The 16,774-nt window shown below is 37.4% G+C and overlaps 1 protein-coding gene across 9 annotated transcripts in view; it reads left to right on the plus strand.

Annotated features, from left to right (window-relative positions):
• EP400 (E1A binding protein p400) overlaps window positions 1–16,774 on the plus strand; it is a 62,512-nt gene that overhangs the window by 27,440 nt on the left and 18,298 nt on the right. For 7 of the 9 annotated variants that reach the window (XM_067539789.1, XM_067539788.1, XM_067539791.1 and 4 more), the window contains 16 exons: window positions 454–608; window positions 1,150–1,386; window positions 2,434–2,598; window positions 3,625–3,792; window positions 7,630–7,724; window positions 9,548–9,846; window positions 10,795–10,997; window positions 11,093–11,262; window positions 11,478–11,674; window positions 12,974–13,085; window positions 13,682–13,825; window positions 14,781–14,939; window positions 15,214–15,297; window positions 16,006–16,137; window positions 16,243–16,287; window positions 16,378–16,531. In XM_067539789.1, coding sequence (XP_067395890.1) covers window positions 454–608; window positions 1,150–1,386; window positions 2,434–2,598; window positions 3,625–3,792; window positions 7,630–7,724; window positions 9,548–9,846; window positions 10,795–10,997; window positions 11,093–11,262; window positions 11,478–11,674; window positions 12,974–13,085; window positions 13,682–13,825; window positions 14,781–14,939; window positions 15,214–15,297; window positions 16,006–16,137; window positions 16,243–16,287; window positions 16,378–16,531 — 2,519 coding nt within the window. The remainder of the gene's footprint in view (window positions 1–453; window positions 609–1,149; window positions 1,387–2,433; window positions 2,599–3,624; window positions 3,793–7,629; window positions 7,725–9,547; window positions 9,847–10,794; window positions 10,998–11,092; window positions 11,263–11,477; window positions 11,675–12,973; window positions 13,086–13,681; window positions 13,826–14,780; window positions 14,940–15,213; window positions 15,298–16,005; window positions 16,138–16,242; window positions 16,288–16,377; window positions 16,532–16,774) is intronic. The other 2 variants (XM_067539790.1, XM_067539796.1) reach the window with 2 other exon arrangements.

Below are 16,774 nucleotides of genomic sequence, written 5' to 3' on the forward strand. Positions count from 1 at the left end.
AGCACAGTGTAAAACAAGCCGAGATTCACTTTGAGTCAGTCTATGGACTTGCTGAATTTTTACTTTGGCCAGTGTGATGATATGGTTCACACTACTATAGAAGTAAATCGCCTTTGGTTCTTGGAATCCTACAATACTGAAAGCAAATCTTGCAGAATTAGTGAATATTTTGCAGGTTTCAGGCATTTAGCTGGGAGTGAATTAGTGAATATTTTGCAGGTAGTTCTTCAGGCATTTAGCTGGGAGTAGCAGCATGGGGGCAATTAAGCTGTTGGTTTGCAGATTTAAGAAATCAGTATTGCATCAGATGAAAGTTTTTAAGCTTTCCTTAAATATTTTTTTGCAGAAATTGATGGGCTTAGTGTCCCTCTTCACGTGGGAAAGTTTGAGAAGAATTTTAAAGGCCTGGTTAATAATTTTTTCTGAAGTTTTTATTTTGCATATACTTTACAGATTGTTTCAACCAGTTCAGTATGGGCAGAAGCCGGAGGGCAGGACTGTAGTTTTTCCAAGCACTCAGGTACAGCGAACAGTGACCACAGCAACAGTAACTCAGCAGGGACAAGTGCGAGGAAGATCACCCATTGCTACAGTATCTGCAAATCAAGGTAGGAAAGGTATTGCTACCTTAGTTAGTTAAATCTCTCAATATACTGATGTATGCTAGTCTGTTAATAGAAATCTTCTTTCCTCTAGCTTGGTGGTCTAGATTACTAATGGCTTTTAAAAAAAATACAAACAAACTAATAGCTAGTAAATTTCTCCCACTAGTTGCTACAGTGTGACCTACCATTGTAGTGCAAAGCTAATCTGGTGTAGCCTAAGTGATAATGCATGAAATATACTATTGGTATACAATATACTATTGGTATTTAAACCCCAATTGTATATAATGGTCTATTGAATTTAGAGATTTACAGTGCTTTAGCATATATACTTAGTCTTTTTAAAAAATGCTTACCAATTATATAATGTTGTAAAAAATAGGATGGAGTGATAGGTATGGGTAGAAATCCCAGTCTGTAAGGAAAAGCCATTCCTTTAGCCATTTTAATATCCTGTTGGAAGGTTTCTTTTTAATGCAGGTTGTTTAAAACAATGGAGTTAAAACCTCTAACAGCTTGCACAAACAAACCTTATTGATTGCAGCTGCAGCAGCACAGTTTCAGACAACTCAGGCTTCTACCAGTGCTCCAAGACACCAGCCAGCAGCGACCTTCACCACAGCAACTAGCACAGCCAATCCTGTGAAACAGCGGGGTCAGACCACTGCACAGGCCTCACAGCTAGGCCAGACCCAGCCACAGGCCCCCTCGCACACCATCCAACAAAGTGTGCTGCCTCAGAGGCTGGTACTGACCTCTCAGGCCCAGGCACGGTTGCCTAGTAAGTGGCCTCCCCTTTCAAGGTTTCTCCCACCTTTTTACTACAATGAGGTTAAGTTACTAGGCACCCTAAAATGTGTACAGAATCTTTGTTTTTTTCACTCTTCTGATTAGCCTTGCTCACTACACTGCTTATGACCAAGGAAAATCAAAAATTGGATAAGAAACAATAGAATTGCTGTGGACATACATTAGTGGTGTCAACTTAATCTCCTATTTCTGCATGTTTCCTCTGCTGGCAAGACTTCTTCAGACCAATGTTTTAGCTCTATCCTAATTATTCTTTTCATATTAAACACTAATCCATCTGCTTAAAGGCCTCTCTCACAGAGACAAAAGTCACAACTGTTAGGCAGAAAAAAGCAGTGAGGCTTTGCTTTAAGATTGTATGTGCTCTGCCTATTAGCATGTATATAGAATACTGAGCACTGATGTATTAATTTTATCTCTGGGGTAATGCACTGCCTTTACAAAAGCTAAGTTTTCATGCCACCATTTTGTAACTCTTTTTAATACTTGATGCTTTTTGCTTGTAAACTTTCTGCATTTAAATCACAAAAATCTTGAGATACTTATCATTTTAGAGCTTTTTAATTTTCTAAGTGCAGCTCATTTAATATAAATCTTGCTTACGCAGCAAATGTTAATCTTCCAGCTATTTAAAATGTGTCTCTCTCATTTTATTTTGGGTGAATATTTTTTCTTTAAACCTTTCTTAATGCTCTTGGAAAGGCAGTGGCGATCACTTTACTATGTATACTTTTTCTGTTATAAAGTGTCACATGAGTTTTCAGGTAGCTCTTATGCTTTTTGCTACCAAAAGTGAAAGGATAACTTCTCAAATGTTGATGTTTAATTTTAAGTGATTAGTTTTTTCCAGTTTGTCCAACAAATACAGAAAGCAATACCTGCTGAACTTTTATATGACACTTTTGATGCACTAAATATAATTATGCATGGAAGGCGCTTCAGCACCAGTGTACTAACCAACATGTAGAGTTGTGGAAACTGAAGAGCCTTCGTTAATGTATATTTTCCTCCTTAACAGGTGGTGAGGTAGTAAAAATAGCCCATCTGGCCTCCATAGCAGGAGCACAAGGCAGAATCGCGCAGCCAGAGACACCTGTAACACTGCAGTTTCAAGGGAATAAATTTACTTTATCACATAGTCAACTCCGCCAGCTTACGGCAGGGCAGCCTCTGCAGCTGCAAGGTACTCTTCTGTCCAGCTTCACACAATGGGTTTTCTAATGCTGACACACTAGATTATTGGAACGGGGAAGGCTTTCCTCATTGCTGTACTTTAAGCACATTAAAAAAGAAGGTATTTTTTCCGATGGTAATACCATTTACTGTGTCTTTTCTGTATGTGTGCAGTGAGGGGCAGTAAGGTAGATCTCTCTAGAAAAGTATACACCTGTTAGAGGAAATGTGGTTTCAGCATTTTTATACATTTTATATGAATATATTCTTACATGTATATCGTGCAAATAGAGTAAAATAATGCATTAATAAAAAATGAAATACACAGTCATGTGGAACAAAATTCAAGTAATCTTTAACCTTATTTCTGCAACATTACTTTTTACTTCTCTATAATAAACTGTCTCTGTATTTTAACCCAGCCACTGCTGTGTGCAGAGTTCTTGAAACACAATATTTAGCTCTGAACCAGCCCCTCTGTGACTCTGGTTATGGAGGTCCTGTGGTGCAGAAGAAGAGGCTTTAATTAGGCCTATGAAATAGATGTAATTGGGGAGGGAGGCTTTTCCTAGTTTTAGAATTTTACCTTTTGAGGCTCTCTTCTGAAGTGGAGATATTTCTGTATATAATTTTGAGAAAAATTAGGTTGTTGTCCTCACAGTAGAAAACCTTAAATTTTGAATCCAGTAAGTCAAATGTACAGCAAAATTAGGATTAAAATACTGTGTATTAAGGGAAAGAAATTACATAATTGGGAGTAATTTAAAAATCAGTACCTACATAGATGCCTAATTACCTTGATGCCTTTTAAGTCTGGCTTGTAAGGGAATGAGATAATTTTAAGATCTTTCTTTGATTAGTTTCAGAATAATAATTCTTGCACTAGATGAACTGTACCTTTACATTGTCTCTTTGAAAGAGATATTCCCAGCAGGGTATGCCTAGCCTGTTGCGGTAATATATCCTACCGGAGAATACTCTTTGTTCTTTTCCATTTTACGCTGACTAATTGTTTTCATTTAATTCACAATTGCAGGAAGTGTTCTTCAAATTGTTTCGGCTCCCGGCCAGCAGTACTTGCGACCTCAGGGCCCAGTTGTCATGCAGACAGTTTCTCAAGCTGGAACTGTTCAAAATGCTCTGAATGCCTTGGGAAACCAGCATCCAGCAGGTGTGCCAGCCTCTACGGCAGTAGCGCAGCAAGGTAGGTGTCTGTCCTGAAGTTATATCTCCAGTTCGACGTCTAACTAGCAAAATTGCTATTTCTGTAGTTCAAGCTGCTTATTAATCGGTACCAGGAAATTTACACAAATCTTTAACCAAAACAGAGTGGAAAAGCTGCATGCTCTGTCTCTTGCCTAAGAGAGGTTGAGGCTGCACTAATATTCAGAATTTCTCTTTACAAACTCTGTCTTAACTCAAATTGCCCTGGATAATTAAATGTGAGTTTTAAAATATTTGCCACTTTTCAAAGTAGGATCTAGGTGATTATTGTTTTACTGTAGTGGCTGCGTCTTACTAGCAATTCTAGTATTAACAACTTTCAGTTAATAGCAACGTTTTGCTGGGAACCAGTGCCATCCCACTGACTTTAATGGTAACGGGATTCAGAGATTGGCAACAGGCATGCAGCTTTATTAACTTTTTTGGGGAAGAAAGGCCCCACTTCGTGCAGGTTTCTGCAATGAGGAAGACTGCTGGATTCCTGGTGCTGCAGGCTGGGAGGGAGGCTGCAGGCAGGGCAGCAGTGGGGAGGGAGACTGTAGTTTGGGTGCCTGGACTTTCCACAGGGACCAGGGACATTGGGGGTCCCAGGAGCTGCCCGGTACCTTTTCCTGTGTTCATTGGGTTGTGCCCTGCCCTAGCACTGAGGGCAAAAGCTTGGCACATCTCAGTACTTCTTTCACTGGCTGCCACCCCATGGTGCTGCTGGGGGAGGGCGCAGCCATGAGAGCGCATGGAGAGTCGCCATGGGCCTCCATCACCTTCTGTCCCCATGGAAAGTCCTGTCATTTGGGCTGTAGCCTTCCTTCCCAGCCCTCAGCGCTGCGATTCTGGCAACGGGTCCCCAGCTGGGTGGGGACATTGGCACCCCAGCAGCCTTTTACTTCTTGTGTGGGTGGCGAATCCCAGCTGCAGTCAGGTGTGGAGGACTGCAGCCAGGAAGGCATGTCCTAGTGTTTCCATGCCTGACTGCAGCCCCACAAACCTGCTTTCCACTTATGGACAGCTTCCAGATAATGGCAACTTTTTGCTGGGAACAGATTGTTGCTAATAAGCGGAATCTACTATATGTTATGAGGGCATTGGGTGTGCTTCCTCTTTCCAGCAGTGACTTCACTATCTGATCTTTTTTTCTGCACTTGCCTTTGTCTAGTTGCCCTTTTATTTTCCAGGCTCTGCCCCCTTGTCCATACAAGTGTTTGGGAGCCTTGTAAACATGATCAAGATGTTAATGGGAGAAACAATGTCTGGAGGGTACCTATGCAATTTTGACTTCAAGACAAAACAGCTGTTTAGTAAATGCCAAGAAATCCAGTTATTGGGATTTGTCCATTAGAAATGCCATTTGCTATAGTCACCTCCTGATTGAAGGTCACCTGCAAAATAAAAAAAAAAAAAAAGTCCATGTACTGATCCTTTTCTCATACCCTAAAATGGCAATAAGATTCAGATCCTGACTTTCTCTTTTTTGTGGAATTTTTGTGGGGAGAGAGGAAATAAGGGATGTCCAGTCTTAGGCAACTCTCATTCTCCAGCTGTGATGTTATGTTTCAGTGCAGTTTCAGGTACCACTAATATTGCCAAAGTCCTCCAAGAAAAACAGGTAATTCTCAAGACCTTATATTTCTAAAGTAAAAAAACCCAACGTTCTATTTTTTAACAGGAGTAAAGAGCCCCTCTGAAACTACTGAGGCTATTTTTATATATTGTAAAGGAAAAGTAAAGAATGACTTTTGCAGTTCATCTTTTAAGTAAATTAAAAAATATTTTGCAAGTATCTAATTTGACTTTCTAGACTGCTTAAAATGCTGAATGAATGCCATAACTGCCTAGTTTGTTTTTATCTGTATATTACAAACTTAAATGTATACAGGAAGTTCAAATGAGCTCTTTTGGTTAATGTAAAAATGTGGAAACCTGAAGATGTCCTTTGTTTGCTCCTTACAGTTGATTATTCCTCTTAACTTTTTGCCACAGTGTATTTTGCCACAGATTATGCTAATTGAGTATAATTGTTCATTAGTATATCAATTCAGCACTGAAACGCAGTTTCAAATTGAATAGCAGAGAGTTTGTAGTAATGTTCTACTGAGAGCATTCAATACTGGTTTACTATGTGCGCCAGTTGCAGTAGGAAATTATACATCTTATCTAGAAATCAAGAACAATACAGTGTCATCATTAATCTGTCACTGGACGAACAGTATCCTTGACACTGTATGGCGTTTTGATTACGTTATTTTATTGTGTAATATGCTAGTAGCTGGTTTAGCTGTTCTGGGAAAGCACTTTCAAACAATTGCATTCATACACATGCTGCAAGATGATTCAAAGGTGTTATGGAAAAAGATGTATAGCTGGATTTTTTATTATAGAAATGTGTTTCACTGTATAAATACTGAATTGATGTATTTTTGGAAAGGATCTAAATTAATATGAAATCCTTAAGATATGACGGCATCGTTTTATCTGACAGAAAGAAAGTTTTCCTTTTGTTTTATTAAAAAACTTGATAGTTATCCAATTGTCAGATCGATGCAATAGTGTTGCAAATGGCATACACACCAGATAGTGAAAGCACCAGGTCTTTGCATAAGCAAAGCAAAATCCAGGCAAGGGCATTGCTCCGAAATATTGATTGTACACCTACTTGGTCAAATTTCAGAAAGAAGAAAACACCCTCACAAGTGTATTTGAACACATTTAGTGTACCTTTATAGGACAATATATGTGCAAAATATGTAGGGAAAGGGAAGGAACACAGACAAATACTAACATGAATATTGGCAATATGTTAACATGTTCTTAACAACATGCTTCATATAGAGCCAAGTTGTTATGGCACAGGTACTTGTTGTCACTTCAGATTCACCATCACATTTAAACATCTCTTTGCTGCTTAAATCTCGCAGAAGCAATACACTGCAGGTAGTAGATGGTAAATGTACAAAAAGAATTGCCTGAATATAAAACCCTAATCCCAAATACTGGCTCTTTCATGTCGCTCTTCCCTGAACAAATAAACACAGGGAAAAAAATACAGAAAAGACGTACCAACCATCTTTAAAAAAAAAAAAAAAATGCTGGTGGACAATACTTGACAGTCCTATAGGATCAGACTCAAAATTAGGTTTTTTTAATCACAACAGAATAATTTGATATACCAAGCTTCTGATCACATGCACTAGTAAGAGAAGATAAATCAAAGTCCTAGTAATGGAGCTGAGGACAAAAATTAAGATTATTCAATACAAACCCAGTCCACCTGACTGTAAATCAGTTTCTCCACCTCTTCTGTATTATCTTGTAAACTTAACGACTTCTTCCTTTAGATCTGTCCAGTTGACAAATGAGACCTCCTCACAAAAGGAAAAGCAAGCTAATTGAGCAAAACAGTAGACAAAAAGCAAAGGCTTTTTCCCCCCAAAGAGAACTTTAAATGGACGAAACTCTTACAGTATGTGTACTGAAGTGGAATCATAAACAGGTTAATTTCTGGCAGAAATAAGAACAATCAGGCTATGCAATTTTTCACTTCTGTCACTGGTCCTAATCCAACTTGATTTGCTAGTATTTGATGGATGTTCAGTGGTCCTTTTGTTCTGTCTTGAGGGCTTTATTGTTTATTTTTAAGCAGTTGGTATAAACAACCATCAGTTGTTTGGATCCTAACAAGATTGGTGCATTGTTGGAATATTATATTGCCATACTGAGAGGTTCTTACCACTATACATTATTGATACATAACTATAGATATAAGTGTCAACTTGTAACATTTTTCTTTAAAAGGAAATATAAACACGTGGCTTATGTTTAGTTTGTATTCCAGGTAGAACTGCAGTCGCTAACTTAACATCAGGTGATACGGGGTCAGCATTAAAACCTGCACCCACCCATGGTGGACAATCACAGGTATTTGCAATTATTTTGCTGTGTAAACCTAACTTCTCAGAATTAATACTGTATTAATTCCAAATTGTGTATTGGAGAAAATAACACAGCACAGCACAGATTATCCAACAAGTTCTTGGAATGTATTGGAGACCATTTCAGAAGGTGGAGAAATCTACTTGGGGAAAGGCTGTTCTATATTTGATTTTGACAAATAGGGAGAACCTGGTTGAGAATTTGAAAGTGAAATACAGTTTGGGTGAAAGTGATCATGAAATGATAGAGTTCATGATTCTAAGGAATGTTAGGAGGGAAAATAGCACAATAAAAATAATGGATTCAAGAAGACAGACTTTAGCAAACTCAGGGAGTTGGTAGATAAGATTCCATGGGAAGCAAGTTTACGTGAAAAAACAGTTCAAGAGAGTTGGCAGTTTTTCAAAGAAACATTATTAAGGGCACAAAAGCAAACTGTCCCACTGCTTAGGAAAGATAGGAAGTATGGCAAGAGAACACCCTGGCTTCAATGATCTGAAACTCAAAAAAGAGTCCCACAAAAAGTGGAAACTAGTTCAAATTACAAAGGATGAATATAAACAAATAATACTAGTTTGTAGGGACAAATTTAGAAAGGTCAAGGCACAAAACAACATTAAACTAGCGTGAGACATAAATGGTAACAAGAAAACATTCTACAAATACATTAGAAGTAAGAGGAAGACCAAGGACACGGTAGCCCATTACTCAACGAGGGAGGGAAAACAATAACAGAAAATGTGGAAATGTCAGAAGTGCTAAATTACTTTTTTGTTTGTTTCACCAAAGAGTTTAGGAGCAATTGGACATCTAACTTAATGAATGCCAGTGAAAATGAGGTAGGATCAGAGACTAAAATAGGGAAAGAACAAGTTAAAAATTAGTTAGACAAGTTAGATGTCTTTAAGTTACCAGGGCCTGATGAAATACATCCTAGAATACTCAAACTATCTAAGTCATTAGTGATTATCTTCAAAAAGTCATGGAAGACGGGAGAGATTCCAGAGGACTGGAAAAGGGCAAATATAGTGCCAATCTATAAAAAGGGGAATAAGGACAACCCAGGGAATTACAGATCAGTCAGCTTAACTTCAGTACTCAGAAAGATAATGGAGCAAATAATTAAGCAATCAATTTGCAAACAGCTAGAAAAAAATTTGAAGATAATAAGGTGATAAGTAACAGTCAGCATGGATTTGTAATAATGCATAAAAAGACAGTTTCCATCCAGTTGTGGAAACAATTATGAGAACCATCAAATTCCCTGTATGTTCCTGATGTGGAGGAAGCTTGGAAATAGAGGGTTGTTTTTTTAAAATTAGTTTTAAAATTGAGAAATTTTCAGGAAAATCTATAAAAACATGGGAAGACAGCAAACATCTACGCAGTTTTTGCAGAAGCCTTCCAGGGGATGAATGTCAGATGTATCTTAGGAAGTTTTTATATGTTCACTGGAGTGCTCTGTATAAGTTAACAAAATACTTTTTTATGAAACTATAAAGTTTAAAGTAACTTTACATTACTTTACTTTACATTTAAAGTAACAAAAGCAAGGAAATACAAAGTTATGATGGAAGTGAGCCTTTTAACTAGAGATGAATTTAATTGTGCTCTTCAAATTGTACATTACATTTTAATCCTTTAGCATTTGGACCCGAGTAGCTGTACGAATTTGGCAAGTGAATGATATAAAACATCATTTATCTCTACTACATGGTTTTAATGTTTACTGCTTTGTACTAAAGTAACTCATACACTTATCATCATTGTAAGCTGCACATATTTTTTGTCACTTTTTCTTGGCAAAGGAATCATTTGAAGAAAAGAACAGGCTTCTAAAGGAGCGTCTTGACAGAATATTTTCTGGTAATGAGCGCCGTTGTTCCAGAGCCCCAGTGTATGGCAGAGACTTGTTGGGAATTTGCTCTTTGATTGGTGAAAGAAAGGTCCCGCAACACTGTTCCACTGGGGACAACAAATGGAGGTGGGCTGGCTTTGTGAACTGTTGCCTTTCTTCGCGTGCCTCTGAAGGTCCAACTGATCCGCTGCAAGACCTGATCCTGACATCAGATCAGCAACAGGAATCCCTAAAGGATGTTGCTAATAGGTAATTTTGTGATTTTCATGAATATGGATTTCTACTAAGAGAGGTTTTTTTCAAACATCTATAAAACTTCCTTTTCCTATTAATAGCTTGTTCATTTTAGGCCATTTGGTATTGCAGTAGCAGACATGCATTACAGTAACCGTTACATTTTTCTTTAATGGCTGAGTTTAGAATCCTATGTCCTTTATAATTGCCGCTGTCTCCTGTACGTCTGAGTGTCTTCTGTGTTTCAATGAAGATATGTTGAGAAATTCTTCTCATATAAGCTTTCAGATTGCTGTGCAGAGCAAAATGGGTACAGTTTTCCTCAAAACCCATGATGCAACGGGAATTAAGTTAGAGAGAGAATCTCAAACTTCTTTTGAATTGCTTCCAGTAGGGTTTGTACAGTTGGTGCTGTTTTTTTCTTACTGTCTCAGCTGCCATTCCTTGGCATGATGGGGGATTGGTTTATGCATGTACTGTCAAGTCTCCTCTCTGGAGAGCAATTGACCCATTGCCACTGCCACGAAAAATGCTAATTTCAGTCTCCTTTGTATGGAATAAACACCTGTTCTTTTCTTATACAAATTCATTCAACCTCTGCTAGCTCCTCAAATATTGAGTAGAAATTAATATTTAGATTCATAGGCCCTGATTCCGCAAACAGTCTGACTACTCATGGGAGTAAAGTTCTTAGTTTGAAGACTCTCAAGGCTTTAATCCTTTTATTGTTTTATTGCAAAATATTGTTTTGTAGCCACCATCCAAATTGAGCTACAAAAACTAATTAAAACATTAACTCTGAGACACCTATAATATTTTGTAAGACACACAAAGAATTGCGAGGATGTCTAGATAATGGTGTAAGAATGGTGAGATGTTGAAAGATCATTGCTAGAATTGATCACTTAGAAATGCAGTTTCTTCTCATCCTGCTTATTGAAATAGTTTTGCTGCATTTTACAGGGCTCACTGTGTGTTGCCAGCTGCAGTTGCTGCTCCCCCATGTTTGTATGTAGCAAATCCTCCCCCTTCATATAGTCATAAGATGAAAGTCTTCAAGCACAATCTTAAGGAGAAGGCAACTCCATATTTACATCAGTTGCAACAGATTACAACTCCACACTTACTACAGTTCCCTGACCTCCGACTGGTACAGTATGATTCAGGTAAAGGAGAGCCAGTATTATATACACCTGCTTCCTCTGGCAACAGTTGAATGCCGTGTATGAACTCTTTATAATCTCTTCTCCCTAAAACCTAGGGAAGTTGGAAGCTCTTGCTGTCTTGCTGCAGAAGCTGAAAGCCGAGGGACGCCGTGTGCTGATTTTGTCACAGATGATTCTAATGTTAGATATACTGGAGCTATTCCTGAACTTCCATTTTCTCACATTTGTGAGAATTGATGAATATGCTAATCATGAACAACGTCAGGTAAGGTTACTTTATCTGTTAGCCACAGATATAGCAGTAATATGCTTCTAAATTTTACTTTTGAGTACTAACACATGAAATAGGAAACCTGCTTTGTCGTTTAAAAATAAATGGGAAATCTAGATTTTATTCACTTTTCATTCCATTAGAGCTAGTTTAAATTTATTTCAGTAATCGTTTTTGGTTCTGCTTACCAATTTTTCCCCCCCATCTAGGAACTGATGAAAAGTTTCAACAGAGACAAGCGCATTTTCTGTGCCATTCTTTCCTCTCATAGTCGTTCCACTGGTGTCAATCTTGTGGAGGCAGACACTGTTGTGTTCTATGACAATGATTTAAACCCAGTGATGGATGCAAAGGCTCAGGAATGGTGCGACAGAATTGGGAGATGCAAAGACATTCACATATACAGGTGACTGTTACACAGAGCAACCTTTTCTATAGCATGCTCTAATTTAAAATTAAAACTTAGAATGGGTAACATTGCTTCTATGTGATCTAAAGTGCAGATTAAAAAAATCTTAATTTTGAGCTAATTAAGGAAGTCAACCAAAATACTAATTAACAGTACATTTATTTGGTGTCTTGTAGCCATATTGGTCCCAGGATATGAGAGAGACAAAGTAGGTGAGGTTATATCTTTTATTGGACCAACTTCCATTGGTGGAATGTGGAGGGTTTTGAGCTTCACAGAACTCTTCTTCAAGTCTGGAGCAGGTAGCCAGAGTGTCTGAGCTCAATACATATTGGGACAGATTGTTAAGCATAAGGGGTTCACACATGCTGTAGAAGACCACTTAAAATGAAGTGCCAGAACTACAGTGAAGCTCAAAAGCTTGTCCCATCCATCAACAGAGGTTGGTCCCATTGAAGGTATTACTTCACCTACCTTTTCTCTCTAATTAACAATATAGCGTCTGTCTTAAAAACAATAGATTTTGTGAAACATTTCTACCGAAGTCTTCTGTAGTATGGAAAATCTAAGTTAACAATCTGCTATATCACTTTGATTTTTCTAGCTGAATTACTATTTAATTTACATTTAATTACATATTTGTGTGTGTGTTAATTTGATCACTAATAGAAAGTTTTATAATGGATATGTTTGGGTTCTTCTCAGAGAAAATGTTACAGTAAGGTAGGACTGAGGGGGAAAAAATCATAAATAAGTATTGATCACTGAGTAACACGTTCAATCATGGAAACTTCTAGTATAGATTCTTTCGCTAATATTTATGCTTAAATTGTGTTTCACAAATACTGTTGGTTCTTGTTATTTCTGAATAAAGACTAAGTTTTATGAATGAGAACCCACCCATTGTAATAAATCTAAGACAAAGTAATCATGATGTTCAAGGGCTTGTCTAGTCCAGGATAAAAGGTGTGTCTTAAACCGTGTTAGCTAATATGTTGTAACTAATATGTTTTACAACTCTAGGGTATTTTTAACATGTGTTAGCTGGGAGGGAGAGTCTAGGTTTCACCTCGACCGGCCTATGTGTAAAATACAACTTGCCCTGTCTACACTAGAGCTTTAAAGCCTATTAATTAAAATGTGCTAGCTAACACTGTTTAAGAATACACATTTTCCTCTGCTAGACAAAGCCCTGCAAGTTCAGCTTTATTCTTCATGGTGGTGGCTAAAATTCTTCTTTGCTTTCTGGAAGCCATTTTGAGAATGGTCTAACAAGTTCTCTGTTGTTTTTTCCAGGCTTGTAAGTGGTAATTCTGTAGAAGAGAAGCTTCTGAAAAATGGCACTAAGGATTTGATCCGAGAAGTAGCTGCTCAGGGAAATGACTATTCCATGGCCTTTTTAACACAGGTACTTTTATGTTGATTTTTTTTTTCTTTTTTCTCAAAAAGGTTTCTTGAAATTGATACCACATATGGATCATAAAGCCAGAGGTTTAGTAGAAATTTATTTAGATTGGTATTTGATAGTGGAATTACACTTAATAATTGTCTAGTTAATACATTGTTCTTAAAAGATATTTTTGGGCCAACTAGTGGCCTGATAATATACTACTGTGCTCAAGACCTGGATTTGATTTTGGCCTGGTCTCTTACTCATTGATTTAGTTCTATGGAGCTTGAAAGGATAAAAGTGGCAATATGTAGCTTTGAAAATGAGGATATAAAGTGCAGGCTTGCTCCCATGTGACTGTGGGCCCTTCAGGATTCCCTTAGAGATGCAAAGTACACGTATCCTACTCTATCCCCTCTGGCAAAAATTTACTGAAGATAAAGGAACATCTTTCCAGAAATGTTGTCAGAAAAGTTAAAGGTTCATTTTTCTCTTTTAGCTAAGATCCTACTTATAAACTCCCTGTGCCCCCAAGTTAACTCTGAGTAATATCAGAAATTGAATAATCTTGAAGAACTGAATGTACTTTTCTCCCTCCTGCCCTTCTCACTAAGCAAACTATCCAGGAGCTGTTTGAGGTTCATTCTCCCATGGAGGATTCTGGTTTTCGAGTGAAAGCAGAGGAGTTTGTGGTACTTTCTCAGGAGCCCTCTCCAGCAGAAACAATCTCACCCAAGGTTGCAAGACCTTTTATAGAGGTAATTAAATAACAAATGTGTTAATGAGCATCAGAGGAGGAGGGGAGATGGTACAACAGTATGAGTTGAGTCTGAAATGTCTGCCTTAACTTTTGGAATTCTCACTTTTGAATTCCATTTTTTTTTTTAGCTTTTTTGTATAAAATGTTCTTTTGTATAAAATGTTTTAGCAAAGTTTATAAAATGTATATATCTGCATATTCCTTTGGAGCTGTTTGGTCTCTTTGCTGAATACATACATAAATATTTAGTGTAAAAATTTGCATCATGTATATGGTCTATATTTTTTTTATGTATTCAGAATATAAACAGTGGAATTTCCCTACCTGACCTATGTGCATGATGTGCATTAACACTGATGGGAGATGAACACGTGCATGGAGAGCAGAAATACCTAACTACTCCTTTTAATAGCCCTTCTGCGAAAGTCTTTCTTAATTCTCCCTCTGCACATGTATCTTTATAATATAGTGGCTTTTTATTTAACCAATTTCTTCAAGGTACTAGAGCAGTTGGCTTATACAATAAATTAATTGCTTGTTGTCTGAATTTGAAATCATGTAGTATCTTGAATTATAGGAATAAGAAAACCCGTGCATGTGTTAATGGTTGAAAGGAGCTTTTGGAAATGTTTACTTTTTTAAATGCCATTATAGTGTGTGGTGTGGGGAGAGCAAGTTTAATTGCAAAGTTGACAGGGTGTATATTGACAGAGGGTATTGTTTTCATTCAAAATAATTGATATTTGGTGTGCCATTATCAAATGCTGGACACTTATTGTGAAAGTATGCACCTGTGTTAATTTCTGGCTTTATTTACAATCTTTAGGTTGCTCGAAAGCTAGTTGAAGTCCATGGGAATCTTTCAATTGACTTCAGGGGGCTTTGCATCAACCTTCTTAAGCACGTTTTTGTAAAGGTATATTGCATATTTTAAAACCTGCATTTTTTTAAAGGCTCTCAACAGCATTGAACAAGAAGATGAAGAGCCAGACAAACATGTACAAGAAGCAAGAGCAGAGTCAAGCATAGAACCTTTAATTTCCGAACTGTGTGAACAAACGTACAACAAAGAGCCCACGCAATTGCAGGAGTTGGTTGCTGTTGTGGATCAGGTACTGTGACTTTCCATAAACATTTGCTTAAAACAATTGGGAATGTTTAGTTCAAAAACTTCACCTTTCTGCACTCTTACCTTAGAGCAGCTTTGCTTTCTAAGAATCTGACACTGCTCCTGTTGAAATCAGTGACTCCAATTGACTTCTGTGGGGCATGATTACACCTTAAAGAAAGGAGGCTTATTTTAAATGCCAGCTTTGGTAACCTCTGTTTGCATTGTAACTTAGTTATCCTCAACAATAACAGTGTTCTCCTAATGTGTTCCCTTAGCTTACTCCAATTGAGAAGTATGCTTTGAATTATTTGGAGTTCTTCCATGTTTCCATTGATGATAGTAAGCCAAGAATAAGTGAGGTAAGATATTAATGCATACATATTCTCTGTTACACTTCTGCAATACATACCAGCAGGGATATATCTTCACTATGAAGTGAAAACTCCTCCAAAGATATTTGATTTATCCTAGTCACTTTTATGAGCCTTGGCACCATAGTATCTGAGCACTCACAAACATTATTGAATTTTTCTTCCCAAGACTCCTTAGAGATGGGCAAGTATTAGTCTCATTTTACACATGGGAAACTATGGCAGGGACATTCACACATCCATGGTCCTGCAAACATTTAGCCATTTGCATCACCTGAATCGTAGGAATAGTTCCATTGACTGCAAAGAAATTCCTTATTTGAGCAACGCTGAGCACATACATAAATTGCAGGACTGGGGCTCAACTATCTTGCTTAAGGTCACATAAAATGTCTGTGACAGTGCCAGGTACTGAACCCTCAATCTGAGCTTATTTATTTGCAGGCTAACCCAAAAGATCCTTTTAAGCATCAGTGGAGAGCAGAAAACTCCTTACTAAATATTTGTTTAAAAAAAAATTTGTTTAAACAATATAACCTGCCTTTTTTTTTTAAAAGAATGCTGGTATCTGAAAATTAGAAATTTCAAAAGAATTTGCCATTTCCCAAAATACAAGTTGATAATGTCCTTGTAAAGATTTTAGTCCATCAGCTTGTACTGTACAGAGTTTTATAAATGGATTGAGTTGTCACTTAGGTGGAATTGAAAGCTGCAAAAAAAGCATGGGAATTTTATCACATGAAGGAACTGAAAGAAAAGGAGGAAAAAATGCTTTGGGAAGAAGAAGAGGAACTACTTACCTATACTCGGGAGGATGCATACAACAAGGTAATTACTTAGCAATCGCTGTGTCACTTAATATCTGTTTATTATTGGTGTTATGCAGTCAGTTCATTGGCATCATTTGAACTGTTGTCTCTCTTTGCTTCATAGGAATATGTATATGAAGGCCCAGATGGACAAACAGAAATAATGCCAGTAAGTCATTTAGGCTTTAATCTATTTGAAGAGAAGAAATCTATAGTTAGTTAACAAATCATGATGATTTGTATACTGTGTTTTGTGCAGCTTTGGACTCCTCCAACCCCACCTCAGGATGACAATGACATCTACATCGATTCTGTTATGTGTCTAATGTATGATACCACCCCAATTCCAGAGTCTAAGTTACCCCCAGTGTACGTCAGGAAGGAGCGTAAGCGACACAAAACAGATCCATCTGGTAAATGTTTGGTTCAAAAAAGTTTGGAGACTTATCAGTAGAAAGCAATATTAAATTTCACATAGTGTCTTCCAACACCATGCCCCACATAATTAGTCCAGAAGAATCAAAATATCTGATCATATAGTTTTTATGGGCAGGTTTGACATTTCTGGAAGTTTTGTCTTTTTAACAGCTGCAGGATCAATTTCAAAACAAGATACTCATGAACTACAATTTGTCTGTAACTGTCTTTTGCTACTC

The sequence above is a fragment of the Emydura macquarii genome, unplaced genomic scaffold (genome assembly GCF_026122565.2).
Source record: "Emydura macquarii macquarii isolate MOO-44397 ecotype Brisbane River unplaced genomic scaffold, CSIRO-AGI_Emac_v2 contig_554, whole genome shotgun sequence".
NCBI lineage: Eukaryota > Metazoa > Chordata > Testudines > Chelidae > Emydura > Emydura macquarii.